Genomic DNA, 24211 nt, shown 5'->3' on the forward strand with positions numbered 1-24211 from the left:
GATTTTTTAAAGGTTGTATTCTGTATTCTAAATTATTTTACAAAGATGAAAAAAATACACCACAAGTATCACAAGCTCGAATTTGTTAAAATTCTATAGACGTTATCTTTCATATAAAAGATGACAAATATATGAAGATGAAAAAATAATTTTTGATCTCAAAACATTAGCAGAAATTTTGGAAGCAATTTTCTGCCTCAATTTTCATAATTTACTCAGAGACAATATAGGTTTGACCATTCCAAAGAGCATTAAGAGTCATCGAGAAATTATGGTGCATAATTCATGCATTTTGATTATTAGATGACATGCAAAATTTCTGTGACTGTGCAACTGTTGCTTAAAACATGCAGCAGTGGCCCTTTGCCATGAGATACCTTGGAGTGCAGCTATAAAGTGCTGTGCTAAAACTGCACTCTGCCAGGTGAGTTTATTCCATCCTCCATCATTTTTCTTACAGATTTTTGCCTCCTGATCTCTGGCAAGCCTTTGCTTTCAGTTCTAGGATCTGTGGCTGTTTCCTGCACACCCTGTAAATGCTGAGCATCAATCTCTCCTAGTGTTCTGCCTTTTTCCCCATTCCCGGTTCTCTCTCCGGCCACATTTGTGACACTAATCTCAGGAATGATAAGGATGCCCAATTCAGTAGTATCATTAGTGTTGTCAGGTTGCTCTAGAATTGAAGACGATAAGACAAAAGGATGGCTGAAAACAAAACAAAATAAATATGCAAAACAACAAAAACAAAAAGATCTGAAACAAAAACTGGATGACTGAATGATATGGATTAAGTCTAATATTTGCACTGTAGAAATTTTCATCAGTTAGAATACTGACAGCACTGGACACAACAGGGTCATATTCTTTAGTTTTAAATGACAGTGAAAAAACTCACAGAGCATCAACTCATGTTCTGCATTTTTTCACACACATAATTGACATGGACTATGAAACAAATTTTTTTATAAGTCAAAATAGGATTTCTAGTGTTTTTAAGATATTGTGACCACTTGAACTCATGCAAAGCCTCAGGCATATGTTTAAGGATGTATAGCTAAAATTCTAGCTTGTGTCGACAAGAGGAACTAAGTCACTTAGGAATTCCTCGCTGTACATTTAATTCTACTTTTTTATTAGACTACATTGAGGCTGACTTAATAAACCACAATATTGAAAAATGCTTATTCATTTTTGATATCGTGGTTAATAATGCTATTAGTATAGTTCTTGTCTCACACACCATCTTGTATATTAGAGAATATTAATGTATATAATTAAATAGCCTACTCCTTTGGACTCACACTAATTCCCTAAATTTAGGCTAGCTTGTAACAATTCATTACTAAACTGGAGAAAAATAAAAATGGATTCAGAAAAACAAATTGTCTGTTGGCCCTTTATTCTGCAAATGGCCAGGTAATCAAAACGAAGGAATGAGCCTCCTGATTAGTTAATACTTGGAAACAATCTATTCTGTATCTTAAGTCACAAAGGGATGCTTTTATTTAAAGCTGTCAAGGAAATACCTATAATAAATGGGAAAAAATAACATGACTATCTCTACCATGGGCCAGTAATGAAAGCTAAAGTTCAAAACAACATAAGACAATGCAAAACAGTATACATTCTTAAAAAATGTAGACCACAAATCTGCTTGAGGACATTACCTATTACTTTCAAATGTTCTTCATGATAGGATTATCAAGGTCTCATTAATGATGCTAAAGCATGTGAAATAGTAACAGGTAGGAAAGAATGGAGGCCAGAGCTACATCTTCTTGTGGGTCTCAAACTTTGTGGCACATTGGTATCATCTGGGCATCTTTAAGAACTACTGATGTCTGGCTCTCATCTTAGACCTTAGACGTTCTGATTTAATTATAATGAGGTATGACCTGGGCACAGGGATTTTTAAAAGCTCCTAGGTAACTAATATGCAGTGAAGTTTGGGAACCATTGCTCTATTCCGATTCTTTCAAATTTTCAAAACTTAAAACAAAAGTTTTTATGGATGCTCTGGTTACCCCATACCCAGCGGCAATATGCACTTCTGGAGGTCCTCAAATCATCATGTTGCCTTGGGGTAGTGGGCCACTGTTTTGGTATAATAATTTCCCATTTACTTAGTGCTTCGGAAAAATTTGACTGAAGGCTCTCTGAATGAAATTTTTATTTCCTAGACAGGCCAAAGCATGTTGGTAAGGTAGTATCACACTGCAACTTCTGAGCGCCCCTCTAACGGAGGTTTAATGAGACTAGAAAGTTCCAAGCAAGCCTATCCCCCATTGCTAACAGCTGTCTTCAAAGTGAAAGCAAGTAAAATCTTAGTGAGGTAAACGCTAGAGGCCACTGCAACTGAAAGTAAAATCACCATGGCACTGTTGGGTGACAACCAACAGCTGTCCATTTATATTGTAGAATCAGTTTCACAGATATATTAAAGGGACCATCAGTCCAAAAAAAAATTATCAACTGTAGAAATTATCTAGACATAACAAAGTCAGTGAATATTAGGACTTAACAAAATTTTAAAAGGTAAACATAGGTGGCCTAACAGAATAGAAAATACTATTACTTACAGTGAATGGCACTAAGTAGTTTTTTAAAGAGTTTCACATATATTACCAATCATATTCTCAAAACAATGTGTTAGTGAGCTTCTGAAATAGGCAATTTGACTCCCATTTACAGGCAAGGAAACTGAGGTTCGGAAAGAGCCACACAACTATTCAGTGGGGAGCTATACGGTACAATATTTTGACTTCAAATGTTCATTCTAACATGCTATAAATTCTAACTCCTCAATTTATTAAAGTCAGTATGAGTTAAAAGTCCTCTGACATCCTTTCATTAGGTTTAACTTATTTGCTTAGATTCCTGTTCATTTCATAGAAAGCGAATAATTTACTTTGGCTGAATAGAGAGCAAGAGCAAATAAAAGTCTCTAAGAAAACCTAAATAAGTCATAGCTCTCAAGGTCAGGCTTTTTAAATTTCATTTATTTTTAAAAAGATGCCAATGAAAATTATTAATTTAAAATGGTGCTACAGTGATGAAAATTTAGAATTCTGCAGGAAAAACTAGAAAATATCAAGAATAATAATATAAAGCAGCATTAGGCAATTAGACTGTAAATCACATTTACTGGGATAGTAGTTAAGATCTATAGCCCAATAAGCAATGATATTAATCATTTTTAAACATGAAATTTAAAAGTAGGAAAATAAAATCATGTGTTTTTCCACAGGTACAAAGCTCTGACTAATTAATATATGCATGTTACTCAAAAATGATAAAAATGGCAATATTTTTAACTTCTCATTAAAGGAAATTCATAAAAAGAAAAGCATGAAATTCTGTACAGAGTTCAAAAGAACAAAAATATAATTCTCAGGAAAATTACAGAATAAAGAAAAATAATTCTGTAATTCAAACAAATACTTGTTACATGATCTTGCTCTCCATGATTTCTCTAACTTCTTCTCCTATACGACTCTGTGACCCAATCCCCCTACATACATCTTCTTACTGGTCTTACTGTTCTCTAGGTCTGGAATGCTCTTTCCCATATAGCTATATGGCTTACCTCTTCATTTCTTTAAGGTTTTTTCTCAAAAATTTTCTTCTCAGTAAAGCCCTCCCTGATTATCCCATCAATATCTCCCATATTTCATATACCTTCTTCCCTACTTTGCTTCTTCTCCTTAGCACTTAATCACTCTCTACAACACTCACTTACAATTATTTATTTATCTTGTATACTAGATGTAAGTTCCATGAGGGAAAGGTTTTTTGTCTGGTCACTACTATATACGTAGTACCTGGGAAAGCAGTTTGCATACAGTAGGTGCCCAATAAATACTTGTTTGATGGACTGAACAAAATTCCTATTATGAGGTGAAGTTATTATTAGAATAAACGAAGGTGAAAAAAGTGTAGAAGACATGAGAAAGGTAGGCTAGAAATGTGTTACTTGAATTTATAAATAACATACAGCTTATGCTAATTAAAATTTTTAGATGGCAGAGAAAAGCAAAGGCTGCTTTGTTTTGGAAAAGTGAATAGCTACCCCTAAATGTAAGTTTAGTAAAATGCTTAGTAACATCAAAAAGATGATTTTAAATCTATAGTTCTTTTATTATGCTATACATAGGATAACATACAGAGCTAAGAAGAGGACGTTAAATTATAGAGATGTTTTAAGGGAATATAAATGCATAAGAAAACAATTTGTTTAAAAGCTCAGAACTTAAAAATCTATGCAAAAACTTTCATGATTGTTCTATACCTATAAAAATAATACTTACATTTGACTTCAAATAATTCGAAAAGTTCAAAAAAGATCCATACAGAAACTTCTCAGAAAATATTTTATTTGTATAACCTCTATAAATAGGTAACCTTCTCTCCATATACAGAAATGAGGAGAGTTAAAGAATACTTTTAATAGACATTTCCAAATTGGTTCTCAAAGGCACTCAAGTCATTTCTCCCTACAATATTTCTCTGGCTTTGAGGAAAAAAAGAAAAGGTGAAACAAATTGTAAATATCATTAAAACTGATCATGAAAAGCTGTGCTTTCTTCCATATGTAATTTTATAATCCCAAATATCTACTTCATCAATGTCACTCATGAAACTCTTTATCCTAACTTTAGCTTTTATATTTTCAAAGCTGCCTTATTTACTGAAAGTGACAATTTAAATTAAGAAACAATTTATTTATTCACAGAATTTACATAGCTTTGTACTCAGACTGCTTTATGAGTCTAAAAGAGGGTGGTTATGACCCAAGGTACTTACAAATTTATTTGTAAAAACAATAAAATAAGCTGAAGCTTTAAAAAAATTAATCTATATCTTAAATGTCTACATCATACAATTTTGACATTAATTATTAAAAGTATTTTAGAGTAAACCTCAAAGAAAGTCATACATATTTCTTTATAAGTTATAAGATATAAATATTTAAACTATCAAAAAATACCTGAACAACTTTATATCCTTTAATCCAATCAGCTTATGTTTATAATTTATTCTATTCAATGGAAGAAAAATGCTATCTATATTCATTAAGCTATTCATTGCAGTGTTATCTATAACAGCAAAAAGTTAGAAACAAATTTTTTAATATACTAAGGAAATGGTTAAGTAAATGATGGAATATCAATTCAATGTGGTATTATGTAGCCATTAAAATATTTAGACTTACTAGGAGAATTTAGGAAAATGTTTAACAATGTTAAATGAACAAAAGCAAAATACCAAAAAAATTAATTTTTAAAAATTCAACTTAAATAGAACACAACTATAAAAAATATATACATATATGAAGAAATTTGTGAAAATTATCACTCTTTAAGTACTGGGATTATTAAGTAAATAACCTTCTACCCAGTTTACTATCACGTTGTTACACTATTTTTCAATATAACAAGAAAAGAAGGAACAAATTGCTCAGTCTATATTATATATTTCTTTATCATTCATTCACTTGTTCATACATTCAACTACCATTTATTGAGCACCTACTTTGTGCCAGACATCGTTTTAGGCTCTGGGGTTTTAGGCTCAACAGTCAACCAGACAGACGAAGACTCTGCCCTCATAGAATTTACCTTATAATATGGGAATTAAGTAAACAAGAGAATTTCAGATAGTGGAAAATGCAATGGAGAAAATAATAATGGGAGAGTGTAAGCAGATGGTAGGGGGAAGTCTACTTTAGATGGGTGTCTGGGGAGACTTCTTTGAGAAAGACATATTTGAGCTGAGATCTGAATGATGAAAAAGCACTGCCACAAAATGATGTGGAGGAAGAGCTCGAGCTGGCACTTTTTCATCATTGAAATCTCAGCTCAAATACCTCAAATTGATAGTAAAAAGTCCAAAAGGCAGAAATGGCTTTGTATGTTGAAGGGATAGAAGGAAGGGTGAAAGTGGTCTTCAAATGAGGATAATGCAGTATGCAAGAGGTCACATCACTAGGGCCACCTATGCCACAGCACAGAGCTTAGATTTCGTTCCGATTGTAATGAGCAGTCATTGACACGTACACAGATAAAGTAGTTGCATACTTTCTTGGCATTTCTTATCAAAAAATATTGGGCATGAAGTATTTAGAAAGAATAACACTGAAACAATTCACAGCCTGGGCCAGTAATTTGCAAGGCAGATTAGAGGAAAGGGAAGCTGCTATAGAAACAACAGAATTAAAGTCCTGGCATTTAAAGAGCTACACTCTGAGCAAAGACATAAACAAAGACTGAGAAATCTGGCTCCAGAAGCCAGAGGTAGACTTTCCAGATAAGAAAAAAACACCTGGGGCACAGAAAAATGCCGCCAGGACCAGAATGATTCATTTATAGACACACTGGTTAGGAGCTATTACCGGTTTCCTACGTAAAGAACAATTCTCCTTACTGAGGTGGATTCAGTCACCCTCTGATGATAATTTCTTTTGTCATCTTTATTATGTCTCAAGTTGAAAAATAAAAATCCCTTTGAGAATTGCAACATATGGATGCTACTGGACCAAGTGAATCTTTCATTGTGATTAAAGATCCTCATGACCAGGCAGACCAAAAACAGGTAAGCAGCATTTATTACAAAACTATCTATAAAAGCAGTAGGCAACAAATGTTCCTAAAAAAGGGATTGGGAGAGCAGACAGGTAGTGCTCAATACTAAGTAACAATAAATAATAACTTTAGTAACTACAACAAGAATTATACACGGCCTATATAGTAAAAAATGTAGAACATAATGATTTATAAACAAGTGTTTTTGCTTCATAAGATCAATAATTCTGAAATATCTTACTTCTCTGTATAAATAATTATTTTAGTTTATTTTACCTAGAAATAGACTAAGATTTTTTTGTTGTTGTTTTCTTCTAAAGTTGGTTAAGCCAAGATTCTGAGACTACTCTTTCCTCTTTAAACCTAATGTTCATATGTTCAATTGAACCAACATGATATTTTAGCTCTTTGGTTAATATGTCCTTTTTCTCTGAGTCATCTAATATTTCCTAATATTTTATTTTTGTGTCCAAGAGTATAATGAATGCCAGTTAAAAATTCATGCAATGCTAACTTTGGCCAGAAGGAAATGCTTTTTGGTCAAAATGTTTTATCAACTATATTGGGAAAGAAAAATTTTTTCCTCAAATAGCATCTTAGAAACTGAAAATAATGATGCTTCACAAGATGATACTAAAAACATTTAAATCTTTTTACATAAATGCTAGTTTTTCTCTTAAATTTCCTTAATAAATATAGACAACTTTAAAAATAGAAACATAAGTATTATACATTTCTAATTGCAGATGTAAAATTTCAATAGCCAATTCTTTAGAGTTTGCTACTTTTGGGGTTTAAAATGATCATTTCTACGTTTTTCAAAATGCTTTTATAACTATTAGCAACTTTGTTTCAACTAAATGGTTTTCACATAAAGTCATAAAATGAGATTCACAAAATAAATGTACAATTTCAAGACATCAGTATCTAGAGAGACATGCAGTATCTAGAAAGACTACTTCATGTTTTAAAATATTTATAAATACTTTTTAAAATATTTAAGTGAAATATATTTCTTATAATTATTCAGGTTTCTCCTATAGTTAGAAAGTTAGTAATGTCCTATTTTATCAATATGTTATTATACAATAGAAATTTAACATTTTCTAAATCAACAACCAGTTTTTAAAAAATTATTTTCCAACATGAACTGCATCTTTTATTGTCCCTTTTCTTTTCTCATCTAATAAGTTGGTACTAAACCACTGAGCAAATTAAAACAAATATTTTTTTGTCATTTTTTAAAAACATAATCACAGGTCTCTGAATTTTGTTATAACCATTTAAATTTATTTAAATATCCTGGCATACTTTAAATAGAAACTTAATATTGAAAATGCAATAAAACTGCGATAACACCACTTTCACTTTCTTTATAGTCAATCTATGTAAACTATGTTTTGTTTGATTTTCCACTTAAACATGCCATATAATTAATTAAATACTCTAAAATTCTCAGGGTGTTTATTTTGCATTACTAAGTTGGAAGACTTAAAAATATATATAGTTCTTATTTTCAATTATTTTTCACTGCTTAAAACTTTGTATTCTTGGATCCCCTAAGTTAAAATAATCGAATGCAATGTTATAAAAATAAACCGTTTAACATTATGCCAGGACCAAAAGTAGAGCAAAATGGAAAGGATCTAGTTTTAAAATATTGCTTTTATTATTAATATCTACCTATTGCAAACAGTTGTAGCCATGCATAAAAGAGAAATGCAAATTCAGTCTACTCTATTTTCATGTTAATTTGAGATTAAGTGAGTAAATGGGTATTAAAACAACATTCTAAAGAATCCTGACTGTAATGGTGATATGCCTGATAACAGAGTACTGTACTGTGGGGCTAATGAAATCACCAAAATCAAAAATCATTAAACTGATTGTTACTATTTATAACATATGTATACTTTTGTGTTTGATATTACACTCAAACTAAACATGTTTATTTCAAATTGAGAAAATCTGAACTATAAGTTTGAAAGACTTATTGTTTTACAAAAGGACTAATCAATCACAGGACCATTTGAATAGCAGCTAGCTAATAAAAACTTAACAAAAACATAATTATGTAGCTAATAACACAAATTAGTTTTTAATTAATAGTCAGACTTTATGTAGTGCTTCAAAGCATACCAAATGCTTTTCACTTACTTATTACCTCACAAATGCACAGTGGAAAGAATGGTGGGCAGTAATACAGAATTGGAATATCATTAAATATGCCTTTTTATTAGATAAGTGGTTGGTAAAAATTATAAGCACACTTTATTTGAAATCATAACTTAATTTAGGGGATTTTTATAGATGAAGGACTGGTATTTCAACAACTTTTAAAAGGAAGGAGGAAAGTTACATTATTCCAAGTACATATAATTTTTTAAAAGTGGAAGAGTGAGTCATGGTGCTAGTAGGGGTAGGGAAACAGACAAAAGAGTAGCAATTAAATTTGCTCTGGAAGAAGAGAGGGAATGGAAAATAAGTACAGATATATGAAAGAATCGAAGTGGTAAGAATTATACAGGAATTTAAGAAAAAGGGCTCTTCTAGCTTATAGGGTAGGTAATGAAGGTAGCTTTAGAAGCAACACTTAAGAATGACTAGAGAACTGAAGCATAATTGTAAAAAATACTTTGTTTTCCTTTTAGCTATTTCTTGTTTTAAGGAAATATTTTAAAAAATAAAACTGCATTTTAACTAATTAAAAAAACTATTGCACTGTTTTTTCTTATTTTTCTTATTGGAATTTCCATTTTGATTCTTGTTATGGTCATAATCTACTCATTCTTCTCCTATCATATTTAATCGTTTTTAATGTTTATTCCATTATTATCCTTCTCTAGTTGTATTTTACTTTCAAATTATGAGTTCTAAATAGACCTCAATCTGTACATTGCTTGAAAATCTAGGTTTAAAAATTACACACTAAGTGAAGCAATATGCTTAAACAAATTAATAATATATAAAAAGCTATTAATTCTGAAATTATGACTCTTAAAAGTTAAAAGCAGTAAATCTACATTGTAATTTTACTCTCCAAACATATATATTAACAGAATTATAAAGTCAATAAATTAAGTGAAAAGTGGGGGAAATCAGGCAAATATACTAGTTGTCAAATATGTCTCTCCAAAATAATACGTCGGTTGAAACCAGCCTTTCTTTGATAATCACTCTATTTAGCCAATATGAGAATGCACTGTCAGGTCGAAATCAAAATTGCAGGGCCTTATAGATGTATCTCTCTGGTGTGCAATGCTGAGAGTGGGGGAAGTTATGCTGGGGTCGGGGAGCATCCAGAGGATTTATGGGAACTCTCTCTACTTTCCACTCAGTTTTGCTGTGAACTGAAAACTTCTCTAAAAAAAAATAAAGTCTATTAAATTAGGGCCAAGCGAATAATAGCACTGGTCAAAATACAATTCTAGAAATTTGGGTTGTTATTGAATAATAAGACCACAACAAGGGATATATGTTCTGATGTGTAGAAATGTTAAAGTGAAAGTAATTTTTTATCTTCCAAAAGAATATTTTCCATTAGAATATAAGCTGTGTTCTTAACTTTAAAAAAGGATGGTAGATCTGTGAAGCTTCAGAGAATCCTGAAATACATTCCAGAGAGCTCAAAAAAAATTTTAATGTAATTAAAACTATCTCAAATTAATTTTTAAAATAGTTTTGGCTGTAAAGATAAAGAGATTTTTCTATTACAAATAAGAGAAAAGAATAAATGTGATTTATTGCTCCCATTTAATGTATTTATTTGCATGTATAATTTTTGGTTCACTCAGATATGCAAACACATCAATATGTTCACATAGCTTAAATATCTATATTCCTTAATGATAAAGGGATATAAAAAGAAAAAAAGTAAGAATAGAAAATTCTGTGTGGCTACTTCCATGGGAAAACCTCTTTTACTCCTCTCCCTCTTCTCCCCAAACAGGCTGGAAAAAGAAAAAAGGAGAGAGGCAACAAATATGGAAGCAACCTAAATGTCCATCAATGGACGAATGGTTAAAGAAAATGTAGTGTATATATAATGAAATATTATTCCGCCATAAAAAAGAAGTAATTCCTATCATTTGTGACAACATGGATAGACCCTGAAGGAATTATGCTAAGTGAAATAAGTCAGATAACGAAAGACAAATACTGTAAGCTCTCACTTATATGTGGAATCTAAACAAACAAACAAACAAAAAATTCAGAGATAGAGAACAGACTGGTGGTTGCCATGTTGGGTAGAGGGCAGGGCTGGAGGAGAAGATGGGTGAAAATGGTCAACAGGTACAAACTTCCACTTATAAATTGATAAATGCTGGCAATGTAATATAAATGTACAGCGTGGTGTCTATAGTTAATAAAACTATTTTTTGTGTGTTTTTTAAAATTATTTTATATTTGAAAGTTGCTAAGAATGTAAATCTTAAAGTTCTCATCACAAGAAAATTTGTAACTATGTATAACAATGAATGTTAACTAGACTTACTGTGATCATTTCACAATATACACATATATTGAATCATTATGTTGTATACCTAGAACTAATATAATTTTACATGTCGATTATATCTCATTTTTAAGAAAAAAGACATAAATATAAAAAATAGGAAAAAAAGTAACAACAACGACAATAAAAAGAGCCCAATTCCTTTCTTCTTTCTTAGCACTGGCAGTTACAAAGAAAGAAGCAAGAGAAAAATAAAAAGAATATTTCTTAAAGTTCATGATTCTTGTCCCTTCTCCTTCCCCAAACCTCATCATCACTGGCTTATTAAAGTTGCATATTCCATGTTCCTACTCTGTGATACAGTTTAGGGTCTGGGAAGAAATCCCTGCTCCCAGAAAGGCTGGTGTGGTTAAGGAAGTGGTAGGGATATAGGTGTAATGGGGAATGAATGATGCAACAAAGAAATTCTTAATGTGTTTTCACACAGTCATAAACTAAATCTACAGTCTACAGTACTCTGGTCCAGAAACATTATGGGATGAAAAGGCTTTTGTGGGTCACCCTGGAATCTACAAGCCTTTTAGCACTGTTTGTGCAAAATTTAATATATAAATAAATTAAATTTTGTTGTAAATTTTGTTGTAATTTATATATGAATATAATAAATATAATTTATATATCAATTAAAAACTCAATTTATAACTTAAGAATTGTTTATATATGTAAGAACTATAGCAAAGACACCTATCTTTCCCATGAGAAGCTAGTGTCAGCTAGAGGGCCCAGAACACTAATAAGGTGTTCAAGTAGGAATGAGAACCACAAAGATGGAAAATGGAAAAGTTTAATTCAGCAGAACAGGGTAACAATGAAAAATATTGCTCTAGGAAGGAAAGCCAAGACTACTCTTCAAAGGGACAATGCCACCTACATGTAGAGGTAAAGGAAGAACTTAACTAGGAACATTTTGGAGTCCACTGGGAATTCGCATTACCGAAAAGTGGTAAACAAGACTAAGCTATATTGTGTATCTGCCCCCAAGCACTTAACTTGCTTGCTATAGCTCATTCTCTTCTAAATCCTCATTTGTGACTTTTTTTGTTATATACAGGAGTTGCCCAAGTGTTAGTTGTGAAGGCTGAATTAAGTGTAGGGGGATAAATGATAAGGAAAGATACTTTAATGATGCTGTAGACCTAAGACACAGTGTCAACTCCTCAAATGATGGCCAAATGTAATCTGGAAAATATGTAAGTATCTAATAGATACAATATATCTCAAGTAGTCCCTTCTCTTTTGATAATAATTCTTTTATTTCTGGAAAATATCTTCTATTTAATTACAGGGTACACATCTTATTCTGTTCAGTGCATGCATGGTCACACACACACACCTGTTTCTCACACACATATGCACAAATACAACTGAACTTCAATATTTCACATTTTTAACTGTAGGACCTATATTTTCCCCCCTAATTCCCAATATGTCCACTTAAATATCAAGAAAGAAAAGTGGAAAAGAAATTAAAATTCATTTTTGCATTTCCTATAGCAGTAGTTTGGGAGCTATCATGGCCACAATGATCCATATGGTCTGGTTCATAGCCTCTGTGCCTATTTTCACCTGTTAATGCCAAAACAGAAAACATGATCTCTAGGGTACCACAATAGCTAATTAAATGATTCTCTACCTGTAACCCAGTCCCATTCAGTAGCATAACTTTCATTAAAAGAACTGAAGAATTTGACTCTATGTTTTAAATAGCATAATTTGCCTTGCTAATGACAAACATTACCACTCTTATATCCTTTCATAAAGAACTTTCAAGAATTGTCATACGACTCTAAAAAAGAAAAAGACTCAAAATGATCATTGATTAAGCTGGAAAATTCCATCATCATTCTTTCGTTTGACATAATATCTCCTAGATTCCCTGAGAAAGAACAATGGCTACTGTTCTCATCATCAACTTTCTATTTCACCATGTATAATCTCATTCTCACTTTTGCATTCCTCTGTAGAGACCACAGGGACAAATGGAACCAAATATATCAAAGGAACTGCCATTTTCATCACAGTTTATAGGAAGAAGAAAACAGAGAATAGATTTTGCTTTACCCCTAATATGTATGTTTGCTTAGGGCAAAGAAGAGGCTTTTTGCTTCCTATTCTATGGTTAGCTTCCGAGAAAGGTGATAGTAGTCTTCTTACACTGATTCTTGCCACTACAATAACTTCTAGGTAGGAGGGGAGTTATAAAATAAAAAAAAAAAAAGAAATTAAATAAGAAATAATTATAAGAGAAGGGAGAAAAATAAAGCATTGAGAAAGACATGGTGAATAAAATTAACTTCCAGTGGAATTTTTGAATAATAAAATGAAGCAGTCAAGAAGAAATATTAAAACAAACTAACAATCTTGGAAGAAAATTAACTTCCAGAAAACACAAATGCCTAGAGTTGCATCAAACTATGGCATTCTTTATAGGAAGTCCAGAAGAAAATTGTTAAAGTCCCTATTAGTTGTCTTATTTCAACATGCAAGTTTATCTGCTAAAAAACTAGTTGAGAAATCAGAAACATTAAGGAATATTTGCAAATAATTGTGCATGGAAACCCAAAATATATGAACAATTTAAGATGCACTTTCCTACTCTCCTACTCTATTGAAATATAATTTAAAAGCCAGTACAATGTTTAAATAAATTTCATTCATATATGTAACATACGGGGCTTTATTTTCCATATTGCCTGTCACTCATGGATAACAAATTAGAAGTTAAAGATGATCCAATAGCTCTTTCTTTCATGCCATTATGATACTATTTACTAAAGCTACAAGTTATATAGTATTGTAAGTCCAGAGAAAAATGTGATAGAATCAACATTCTCTAATGTGCAGAATTTTTTATTTCTTACCATGTCTTTTCCACCTATGACCTCTAATTGACATGCTGGTTACTGCATTTCTTGATATTCTAGAAGAAGTTGGTGTGATTTCAACTTGAATACACCTTGTACCCTCCTTACTAGATTTCATGGCGCCATGAGGCAATGAAGCCTTTATTGCATTAGCAACCTAAGAAGGAAATACAGTTTAAGATTGGTATTAACGAATGTATTATCATATTTTTAGATAAACAAGATAATAAATTTTAACAGGTTTTTTTAAAAGAATACTTTTTCCAAGGTATTTTATAAGATGATATATAAATCCTTCAAAATACGGAGTAAGGAAACTTATCGTTAAAAATAATATGTAAGTGATGAAATTAAAAATTTGAAAATATTGAATTATATTTCCAAATGCCTAATGCTAATTAATAAATGTAGGTCTAGCAAGTTAAGGAGAACATTCCTACAAGTTAAAAAAAACTATCAGTTATCTAAGAAGTTAGCCTAACAAAATCTTCAAATTTATTTTATTTATCTTTTCAAGTATTAAATTTCCCTAGTATAATAGAAGCATGAATCATTGAGTAGTAATGATACATTAAAGCAGTATAAATGGCTATTTCACAACTTATACTTCTAAATTGAGAAATTTTAAATGAAAAAATTTACATAAATAAGGTACCTACCAGCAATGGCTCTGGATATAATTCTAACTGGGCTCTGTATATAATATCATCCAATGCTTTTTGAGCTAGATCCCATTCTCCATTGTAACTATAAAATTAAATGAAGAAAGTATAATTATTTTAAATTCTATATAAATGAACAAAATACAATGAGAAACTATTTATCTTTACTAAAGAAAATAATAGGTCACGTTAGTACATTGCTTAGCATTCCACCTACCTTAAAATCATATTTTTAAATCTTTAAATTCCTTTCAAATTGTATCTGAAAGCCTATTAGTAGCAAAAAAAAATTTTATAGATGTACATTTCTTCTCTAAAAAACATTTCTATTTAGGGAACAGACATCAAAAAAGCTAGTCAAAATCAAAGCATTTTAAACTTTCAGAGCAAGTCAGAGTATAATAAATTAAATACCTTAGAATAATGTTCGGAACACTTTATGGTCAAATTATTCTTTAACTCCCACAGATTTAATGAGAATATACAACTACTGTAGCTTGCAATATCCAAAGTAGCTATTTCTTTCTTTACATTATGATAGTCACTTAGAAGTGTACATGATGTATGTTGCAAATATTTGAAATATATTGAGACAAAATCGTGTGTGTATAATTTTCAAAGACATGGCCAAACTCTTCCTGAAACCTAAAGAAAACCTAAGGAGAGACAGGTCACAATGCAAGTGGATAATAAGAATTCAGCTAAACTTAACAAATTACTGAAAGCCAAGTATGAGTCAGCATGAAAGTATATATGCCTGGGAGCAGGTATAATGGGAGCTCGCAAGCTCTTCTCCACAAACCTCTTATAGGCATTCACAAGAAAAACTGGGGGCAAGATGGGAAACCAGAGTATGCTGCCCTTGGCAGTGCAGGCCCGAAGGAGAAGGGTGGCCACCTGAGCAGGAAAGGCATGAAGATTCAGCCAGACCCTTTTCTCACATGGAACAAAAATTTTAAAGCCTTTGGGGAAAGAGCAGAAAACTCTTTCACCCTAATGGCAAAGGTAAAAACCGACTGTAGCTGAGAGGAAAAGAAAAAGACAAAAAACCCCTCTAACTGTGGGGAAGGATAAAGAAATCGTCCTATGCTGAGACCACTAGAGGTCTCATCACTGGAGGAGGGGCAGTGATGGGGAACGACTCCCCCACCCGGGCCCTTTCCTCCAGATCAGAGACAAAGGGCCTGCTTAGAGGCTGGACCAGGATAACAGAGAACACCATGCCCCCCTCCACCTAACCAGGCTAGTACACATCTAGTAACAAGCAACAGAACTCCACTGCTGGAGGAGGGACAAGAACATGGAGAGAGACCCTCTCTGAGGTGCAGACACACACACATGGAAAGCTGAAAGCTGAGGATTGAACGAGAATTTTGAGGAAAACACTCCAGCAATCCAGCTCCTCCCACTCTAAGTACCAGGTAACATGAGAGGAATTTGAAGTAGATGGTGACATGAAGGTAACCATAGCAACAACAAAATCCAACCCTAGCTCACTCCTGCCTATAATAACTCCACTAGCAGCCTAGAAGAAAAGAGGCATGCCCATTTCCAGGCATATATAATATTTATCTCAGTCTCTACTGTCCTACCCATGAAAAAAATGATAATCAAATGTTACAAGGCACACAAAAAGCAAGAAGAAAACAGTTCACTGTCAAGAGACAAAGAACAACAGAACCAAATTCAGAGATGACTCAGATGTTGTAGTTACCTAGTAAATTAATATATTAAATCATAAATAACTATAATTAATATATTAAAGGCTCTAGTGGAAAACATGGACAACATGAACAATAGAGATTTCAGCAGAGAGATGGGAACTATAAGAAAGAGTCAGATGAAAAAGCTAGAAATAAAATGTTCTAATGGAGATGAAGAACCCGTTCAGTGGGCTCATTAGTAGACTCAACCTAGTGAAGGAAAGAATCAATGAATGTGAAGGCAGATCAACGGAAATTACTCAATCTGAAACACAAAGCAAAAAAGAGAAAATAAAATAGAACACAGGATCCAAGACTGTGGGACAATATTAATGGTCTAACACAGAAGTCAACAAACTTTTTCTTAAAGGGCTAGATAATAAGTATTTTTGGCTTGTAGGCCACAGGGTCTCTATTGCAACTACTCAACTTTGTCACTATAGCACAAAAGCATCCATTAACAATATGTAAACAAATGGATGTGACTATGTTTCAATAAATATTTCTAAAAAAACAAGCAGCAGGCCAGTTTGGCCCAAAGATCACAAATCCTACGTTCAGTGAAGAAGTTTATAATCTACTAGGGAAAATTAAAAGTATCGACTGAATACAATGCAAAGTATAGTAAAATATGTATAATAAGAGAATTACAAAGGAAAAAACAGGGTTCAAAGGAAAATACTAGTATCTAAGGCATTAAGACTAGCATCAATATTAGTAATTAACAGTAAATTAAAAATAAATTATTTATGATCAAAGAGGCTTAAGATGTTTTTCAAGAGTTAAAATTTCTGGAAATGGAAATAGATACTCATTGTGGGGAAAAAACTATTTGGAAATTACAGCCAAAAAAAAAAAAAATGAGTAATTAAGAAAGAAACTGAATATATTTAGATGTTGCGAATTTTCATTCTGTCTTTAAATTTTAAAAAAATGATGAAGTGGTTTATTTGGATACAAATTCTTTAGAACATTAAAAGATATGTTGGAAATAATAAAACTGTTATCAAGATCTTGATTGATATTCTTTCACAAAAATATGCTAATTGTATATCTACTGAGATTATAATTTAGTAACAATAAAATAACAGACTATAATGTTCCAAACAGATCAGATTTACTTTGTATATGAAATAAACTTACAAGGCAAAATAAATCCCTGTTAACATCTGCACCATGAATCCTGAAGAAACTGGTATCCTGCTACTTACACCTTTGTATTTTCTTACATGTTGTCGGGGATATCCACAAACACAGATTCTAGAAAGACCAAAATAAATATATTTTTAAGATTGGTAAAAATTTAAGTAATTTGTCTTTTAACATTCGTAAGCCAATAGTGTACCAGGAATGTTCTCATAACAAACCAATAGCTATGAAACAAAGAATCTTTCCAAACAGAACATCTGTCTGTAACATTGTCCTTAGCAAGTTTAACTGGAAAAAAAAAATGTATAAAGCAAGAGGTATGTTAATATATAATTAGTGAACCAGATTCTCAGAGTTGATTCACTAATTTTATCAATTATTAATAATTTTTGGTCACCATAAAATCTATTACATGGAACTTAGCACTGTTCATCATAAATAGGTCTGTGGTACAATCCTCTATTCCTGACAAAGATCTTGACACAAACTACAGGCTCAAAAAAAAAAAAATACTCTTAAATGAGACCCTATCTGAAGTTAATGAACTTCAGATAGACCGAAATTTTACATGTTAAAAAACCATGAGAAATAAAACATAAGCAAATTGTTATATATTCTTTGAATGCCTAAACATGACACAAAGGTAGAATCTTAAAAGATCAATAGATTTTTATTAAATTTTTAAAAAGAAACTACCATAAAAATTGAAATATAAAGAAGTATTTATTATAGTGAAGATATTTAAGGAGTGCTAAAGCTAAGAAATATTTATTATAATGAACAGGAAACCACCTAAAGTACAACACAGGGGATCAATTATATAAATCATTCGGAGAATACTATAAAACAAGTAAACATGATGTTTTGAAAGTCTATTTAAATGACAGGGGAAAAAACTGTACAAAATAACACATGTAGCCTAATTCCATTTTATAATAAACAAAGAGGTAACAGCATGAGTCACTGTGAAAAATCATACACAAAGTCATAGATTATCTCTGAGCTGTAGGATTATAACTTATTTTCTTCTTTATATTTATTTGTGTTTTCTAAATTTTCTATGATCAACATGCAGTGCTTTTAAAATAAACAGTAAGTTTCTATTTTTAATAAAACAGGAAAATAGCTATTTTTTCATAATATGTTATGGCTGATAAAATACAACCTTTACTTAATATAATACTAGTCAATAAACTGTGATTATTTGCCTCTCCCCTCCCCTAACCCCATGCAATTACCATCTAGAACTTAATATTTCCTCTACTCAGGGAATCTAAGTTTTTACTTAGACATGCCCAAGTATACCACAGACCATTTTGAAAATATCCTCCTGAAGATATCATTAATTCAAAGCAACTTTAAAGAGTAAATATAAATTTATTTGATATTGAGAGGATCTTAGAACTCTTTAGAACCAAAAATAAAAGGGAACAGGGATACTTATGGACTGGATATTCATGCCCCCTCTAATTCATGTTGAAGCCCTAATTCCCCAATATGATAATATTTGGATGTGGGGCCCTTGGAAGTAACTACATTTTGATGAGATCATGAGAGTGGCCCCCGCAATGGGATTAGTGTTCTTATAAGAAGAGGAATAAAGAGACCAGAGGTTGATCTCTGCCATGTGAAGGCACAGTGAAAAGGTGGTAGCCTACAAGCCAGGAGGATGGCCTTCACCAGGAGCTGAATCTGCTGGCACCTTGACCTTGGATTTCCCAGATGACACAACTGTAAGAAACAAATGTCTATCATTTGAGACACCTGGTCTACAGTACTTTGTTATAGCAGCCTGAGATGACTAAGACAGAAACTGAAAAATTAGCTGTACATGAAATAAAACCAACTCAAATTTTCTTTGTTATTATAAAAACTTATATACAAACTAGAATGGAGACTCCTCTTACCCTTATTATCTAAAACAAATTTAGAACCATTTAATTTTCTTACACCTTACATCCTTATGAAAGAAATGATAGAGAACTAATATATGAAAGATAGGACTTTTCAATTTATTTATTCATTCTATAAATACTTAGTAAAGATTTATATTGTGTGAGACACTAGGGATATAGATGGAAGATACAGTTCCCAAAGGGACCCACAATCTAATCACAGAGACTGTCTAGTGAACTAAAATTTGTAATGAACAAGTTATAGGATTAATAAAAGGAGAGTGGTAAACTCTAGTGGAAGAAGTAGAGGGTCAGGGAAGGCTTCCCAGAAAGAAATTCCTTTGAACTGAGCCTTGAAGAATAAGTGAAAATATAGGAAAGGGCAAAAGCATAGAGGGATGAAATAGTGTAACATCGAAGAGACTGGGGAAATTTTAGTAGGACAGAATGCTAGGACACTAGAAAATAACAGAGAAGCTAGCTAGAAGTCAGATCATGGAGCATCTTTCAATCTGCTACACTTTATCAAGTAGGCCATGAGAAGAAGCTAAAGGTTATTATTTTGTCGTTTTAAGCAAGGGAATGACATGATCAGATTGGTCTTTTGATTATATCTCTCAGGCCATACTGGAAGAGTTCATTGAAACTGGAGAATGTCAAAATATTCCATGAGTGAGATGAAGGGGGCCAAACTAAGGAAGTAATTGTGGGGAGAAGGAAGAAGGGTGGGACTGGAGTCCCATTTAAGTAAAATCAGCGGGGGTTGGGGAAACTAAAAGACTAAGAAGAGCGCGTAATTATTCCTACATTAGTTTGGATAGCTGTGTGGATGGTAGTGACAGTAAATGAATTTGAACAAATAAGACATACTGTTTTGAAAGACACTAAATTTCAGATATGTTGACTTTTGGGTACAGGGTACAGATATAACTTTTGTCTACCATGTCCTCTCCCACCAACTCCAATGTCTTCCATTAATAGCACTTCTATCCTTCTTATCTTTAGGAATTAGTCTTCCCCTATATAATCAAGTATAATCACATGATTATAGTAAGGCTGCCAATAAAATTACCTGTGACAAGAGATTGCTACCCAAATATTTATTTTCCCCTTTTTCCTTTAATACTATATTTAAGGTACGTTCCCCTCTATCTCCCCCAAACAGTTTTGGCTGGAACAATGGCCACCTGCTAGAGATCATATTTTCTAGCCTTCCTTGCATCTAAGTGTCACCATGTGACTAGTTCTGGACAAAGGTCTGTTAACTAAAGTGGTGCAAATTTTAGGTTGGATCCTTAAAAAGCATTTGCTTGCCTTTCACTCTCTCTCCCTGCTTGCAGGATAGAAGGTGGATGGAATAGTAGCAAACTATCACTACACAAGTAAGAGCAATATCCTAGGGAATGGCAGAATTGCAAGAAAAGGAGCCTGAACACTAGAAACATAGTCAACCTACCAGCTTGCACTTTTATGTGAAAGAAAAATAAATATCTACTTTGTTACCATTATTTATCTGTTAAAACAGCCAAACCAATATTTAAACTGATACAGTACTCTTGCTACCCAACATGGCTCAAGAGGGGCCTATAGAAGAAGCCTGAGGCCTTTTGCTGGATTGTTTTTCATAGTGAAGCTAGGGGAGATGTTCTTTCTTCTGAATTCACTAAAAGTCGGCAACATAAGCTTTTAGCTGCCTATAATCACTGTGCTTACCACATGGAAAAAGCCTATCTTCAGAAAGAAAGTACAATACCAACAGATGAAGAATGAGATGAGAGAGATCGGAGAGAATATCCTGATAACGCTTGACCCTCTGGATCCAGTTGACTCTGAAGCCAGTTGCATCACTGCTCTTCCCAGGTACAAAGGGCCAAAGAGTTTCCCCTCTTATATAACCACGTTTTATGTAGATATCAGTTAGTTGCAACAGAAAGAGTTCTAACCCAATAAGGTATCTGTGGGACACCCTGATAGAGATGGTTACTGGATTTGAATATACAGGTTTAGAAATCAGAAAAGTATAGGGTTCAAGAAAGAGGATATGGTCAGAAAAATAAGTTATTGATGTTATTATACAATTTTTAAAACAATTTTGCCACAGCTCTAGCATGGTCAATCCAACTTTTAAATTTACTTTGGGTGAGAACTAGGGAAACAATTCTAGCAAACATCAACACAGTTGAAAGATTCACAAGGGAAATAAGATTCCAGATTCTCTCATTTTCTCTACTAGCTACCCATAAGGAAATCGGCAGTCTTCTATAAGAGGCTGAACTAAAACCTTTATTCAGAAATGCAAAGGATTAGTGTCTTAGTCTGTTCAGGCTGCTGTAACAAAATATGACAGATTGGGTAGCTTCAAAACAACAGGAACTTATTTCTCACAGTTCTGGAGGTTGGAAGCACAAGATCAGGGTGCCATTATGGTCAGATGAGGGACCTCCCCCTTCAGGGCTACAGACTTCTTGCTGTATCTTCACATGGCAGAAGGGGCAAGAGAGCCTCCTGGCTAAGAACACAGTGATCCCATTCATGAAGGCCCCACCCTCACGACCTAAGCACCACTCAAAGGCCCTACCCCCTAACACCATCACATTGGGCATTAGGATTTCAACATATGAATTTTAGGGGGACACAAACATTCAGACCATAGAAGTTAGTTTTTTTGTAACTACTAAAACTTTACCCAAACTGTAGTAATAGAGTGTAGGAATTTTGCATTTATCACTGAAAAATATTTTAAAAGTAAAAACCAAATTATTTCCTTTAATCATAATTGTATTTAATGTATCATAAATCTGAAGTGAACGAGATCATCTATCACTCATTCATTCAACAAATAGTTTCTACTGTATGCCATGTACTTCTCTAAACTCTGAGGATACAGCAGTAAACAAAACATTCAAGTTCTCACCCCATGAAGTTCCAGCAGTTGACAGATTTATACTAGATGAACAAACAAGGTAATGACAGTGTTTTAAGTGCTAAAAGGTAATAAACTGGGATGAGAAGCTGCTACTTTAGAAAAGATGGTCATGGGAGGCCTCTCCTAGGAGGTAATATTTGAGCTGAGACCCAAAATAATCTAGTCCTATCCAGCTACATTATTAACTAATAATGTATCTCTTTACCCTCTTTTCTCCATTCTTTTCTTTTAATAATTAAGAATTCTCTGGTTCACTCCTCAGTTCTCTGATCACTCTTTTCAAGGATATTCTTTTCTCATAGATCCTTCACTGAATTTAAATAAAATGCAGAACAAAACAAAAACAATCAATAAAGCTACCTATCACATGAATGCCTGATTCCTCTGTTCATCACAGGAATACTCTGAAGTTAACTGATTTCCTTTCACAAATCCAAAACATAAGGACCTAACCTTACAAAAGAGCAGCTGAGTAGCATAACTCTTATTTCTATTTTAAATTTACTTTATGGTCACATAGATCTCTCCCAAAATCATAAACCATGTTAACAGAAAAATCCCTTTGGAAGGCATATTTTGTTAATACATTTCTGGGAGAGGTTCTAAGTATCAATTTGTAAGTGAGGAAAACTCTTGCCCTAATTCTCATTCTCTATTGAGAAACAATGTCTCATTCTTAGACTGAAAGTAAACTTTTGAGACTGTTGTCAATAAACTCTGCGTTTAAACCACAAAATGATTTGAAGGCCCGATTCCATTGAGACTCACTGAAGAGAATATTTATTCATGTATATACCAGAATTCAAAGTAGAAAAGAAAGTAGATTAACTACTATCTTAAGATCATCAGATCAGTGAATAGAAACTAGTCGGAAAAATGGAAACAACTGTTTTTCTAATTTTTAATTTGAAAAATATTTAAAATTTAGCCCAGTTCTACTTTCTATCAATCTGGATAAAAGATACAGATGATGAAACAAAACTAACCAATTTCAAGACCTTTTTCCGCTCTGTTTTTTAAGTAGTGAGGAGAAGGCCAGGAGAACATAAAAAGGGAAAGTAAAAGAGAAAAAGGAGAAAAGAGAAAATGGAAAAATTGTCTATACAGTAATGAGCACTTTTCTATTCTCATGCTTCTGCTTTTTGAAATTGGGAGCCTAATAAAGGCTGTGTTTTCTATCACTTTCTACATGCAAACACAGTGCTCGAGTTGTTGGAGAAAAGATTATTTTAATTGGATTGTGAAGGATGAAGAAGATTTAGATAGGCAAAAGAAGTTTGCCTATCTAAATAAAATAATAAGCGACAAAAAGTCAACTATAGGCTCCTTCAACAAAGAATTACCTATTATAAAATATAAAAGGTAATATTATTGTTGGTAACAACTGTTGGCAACAGCATACAGGTAAGAAAAAAGAAAGAGATACTATACATTCATAGTTAACATGGGTTCATCATTGGAGTACAATGATTAGATACAAGTGCTTTCTAATTCTTTTCTATTCATTTTTAAAAGGTACAGAAAATCTTAATTAGACTATTTGATAAACAAGGAAACCACAAGTTAAGAGAAATGAGTAACTAGATTTTAAACCATTGAGAATATCATTATAGGGAATCTAAAAAAAAAAACTAAAAAAAAATGGGAATGACAAATTTGATGGAGTTCGTCTTATATCATGTTCTGTGGCTTAAGGGTTAGCATTACTTAAAGCTTAAGTCTTTTGAATTATTAGATCTCTTTCCTCCTTGTTTTCTTAGAGATGGTGAACATTTATAAAGAATCGGTTTTTCTTGTGGTATCAAATTAATCTAATATGTTTATACTAAAATCTTCCTTGGCCAAAATACCTACAGCTAGTTTTTAAATAATGAATGTTTCTCTTTGTTTTTAAAACTAGCTCTAGCTTTTACTT

General features: G+C 32.5%; 1 protein-coding gene across 4 annotated transcripts in view; it reads right to left on the bottom strand.

Annotated features, from left to right (window-relative positions):
- Window positions 1-24211, bottom strand: part of HYCC1 (hyccin PI4KA lipid kinase complex subunit 1) — a 71520-nt gene that overhangs the window by 5212 nt on the left and 42097 nt on the right. For 3 of the 4 annotated variants that reach the window (XM_039862527.1, XM_039862529.1, XM_039862528.1), the window contains exons 8-10: window positions 17470-17586; window positions 14621-14708; window positions 13959-14118 (exon numbers count right to left, since the gene is read on the bottom strand). In XM_039862527.1, coding sequence (XP_039718461.1) covers window positions 13959-14118; window positions 14621-14708; window positions 17470-17586 — 365 coding nt within the window. Of the gene's footprint in view, window positions 1-377; window positions 674-13958; window positions 14119-14620; window positions 14709-17469; window positions 17587-24211 lie in introns of all 4 variants that reach the window. The other variant, XM_039862530.1, reaches the window with a different exon arrangement.

This window comes from Pteropus medius, unplaced genomic scaffold, assembly GCF_902729225.1.
Source record: "Pteropus medius unplaced genomic scaffold, Ma_sr-lr_union100, whole genome shotgun sequence".
Lineage (NCBI taxonomy): Eukaryota > Metazoa > Chordata > Mammalia > Chiroptera > Pteropodidae > Pteropus > Pteropus medius.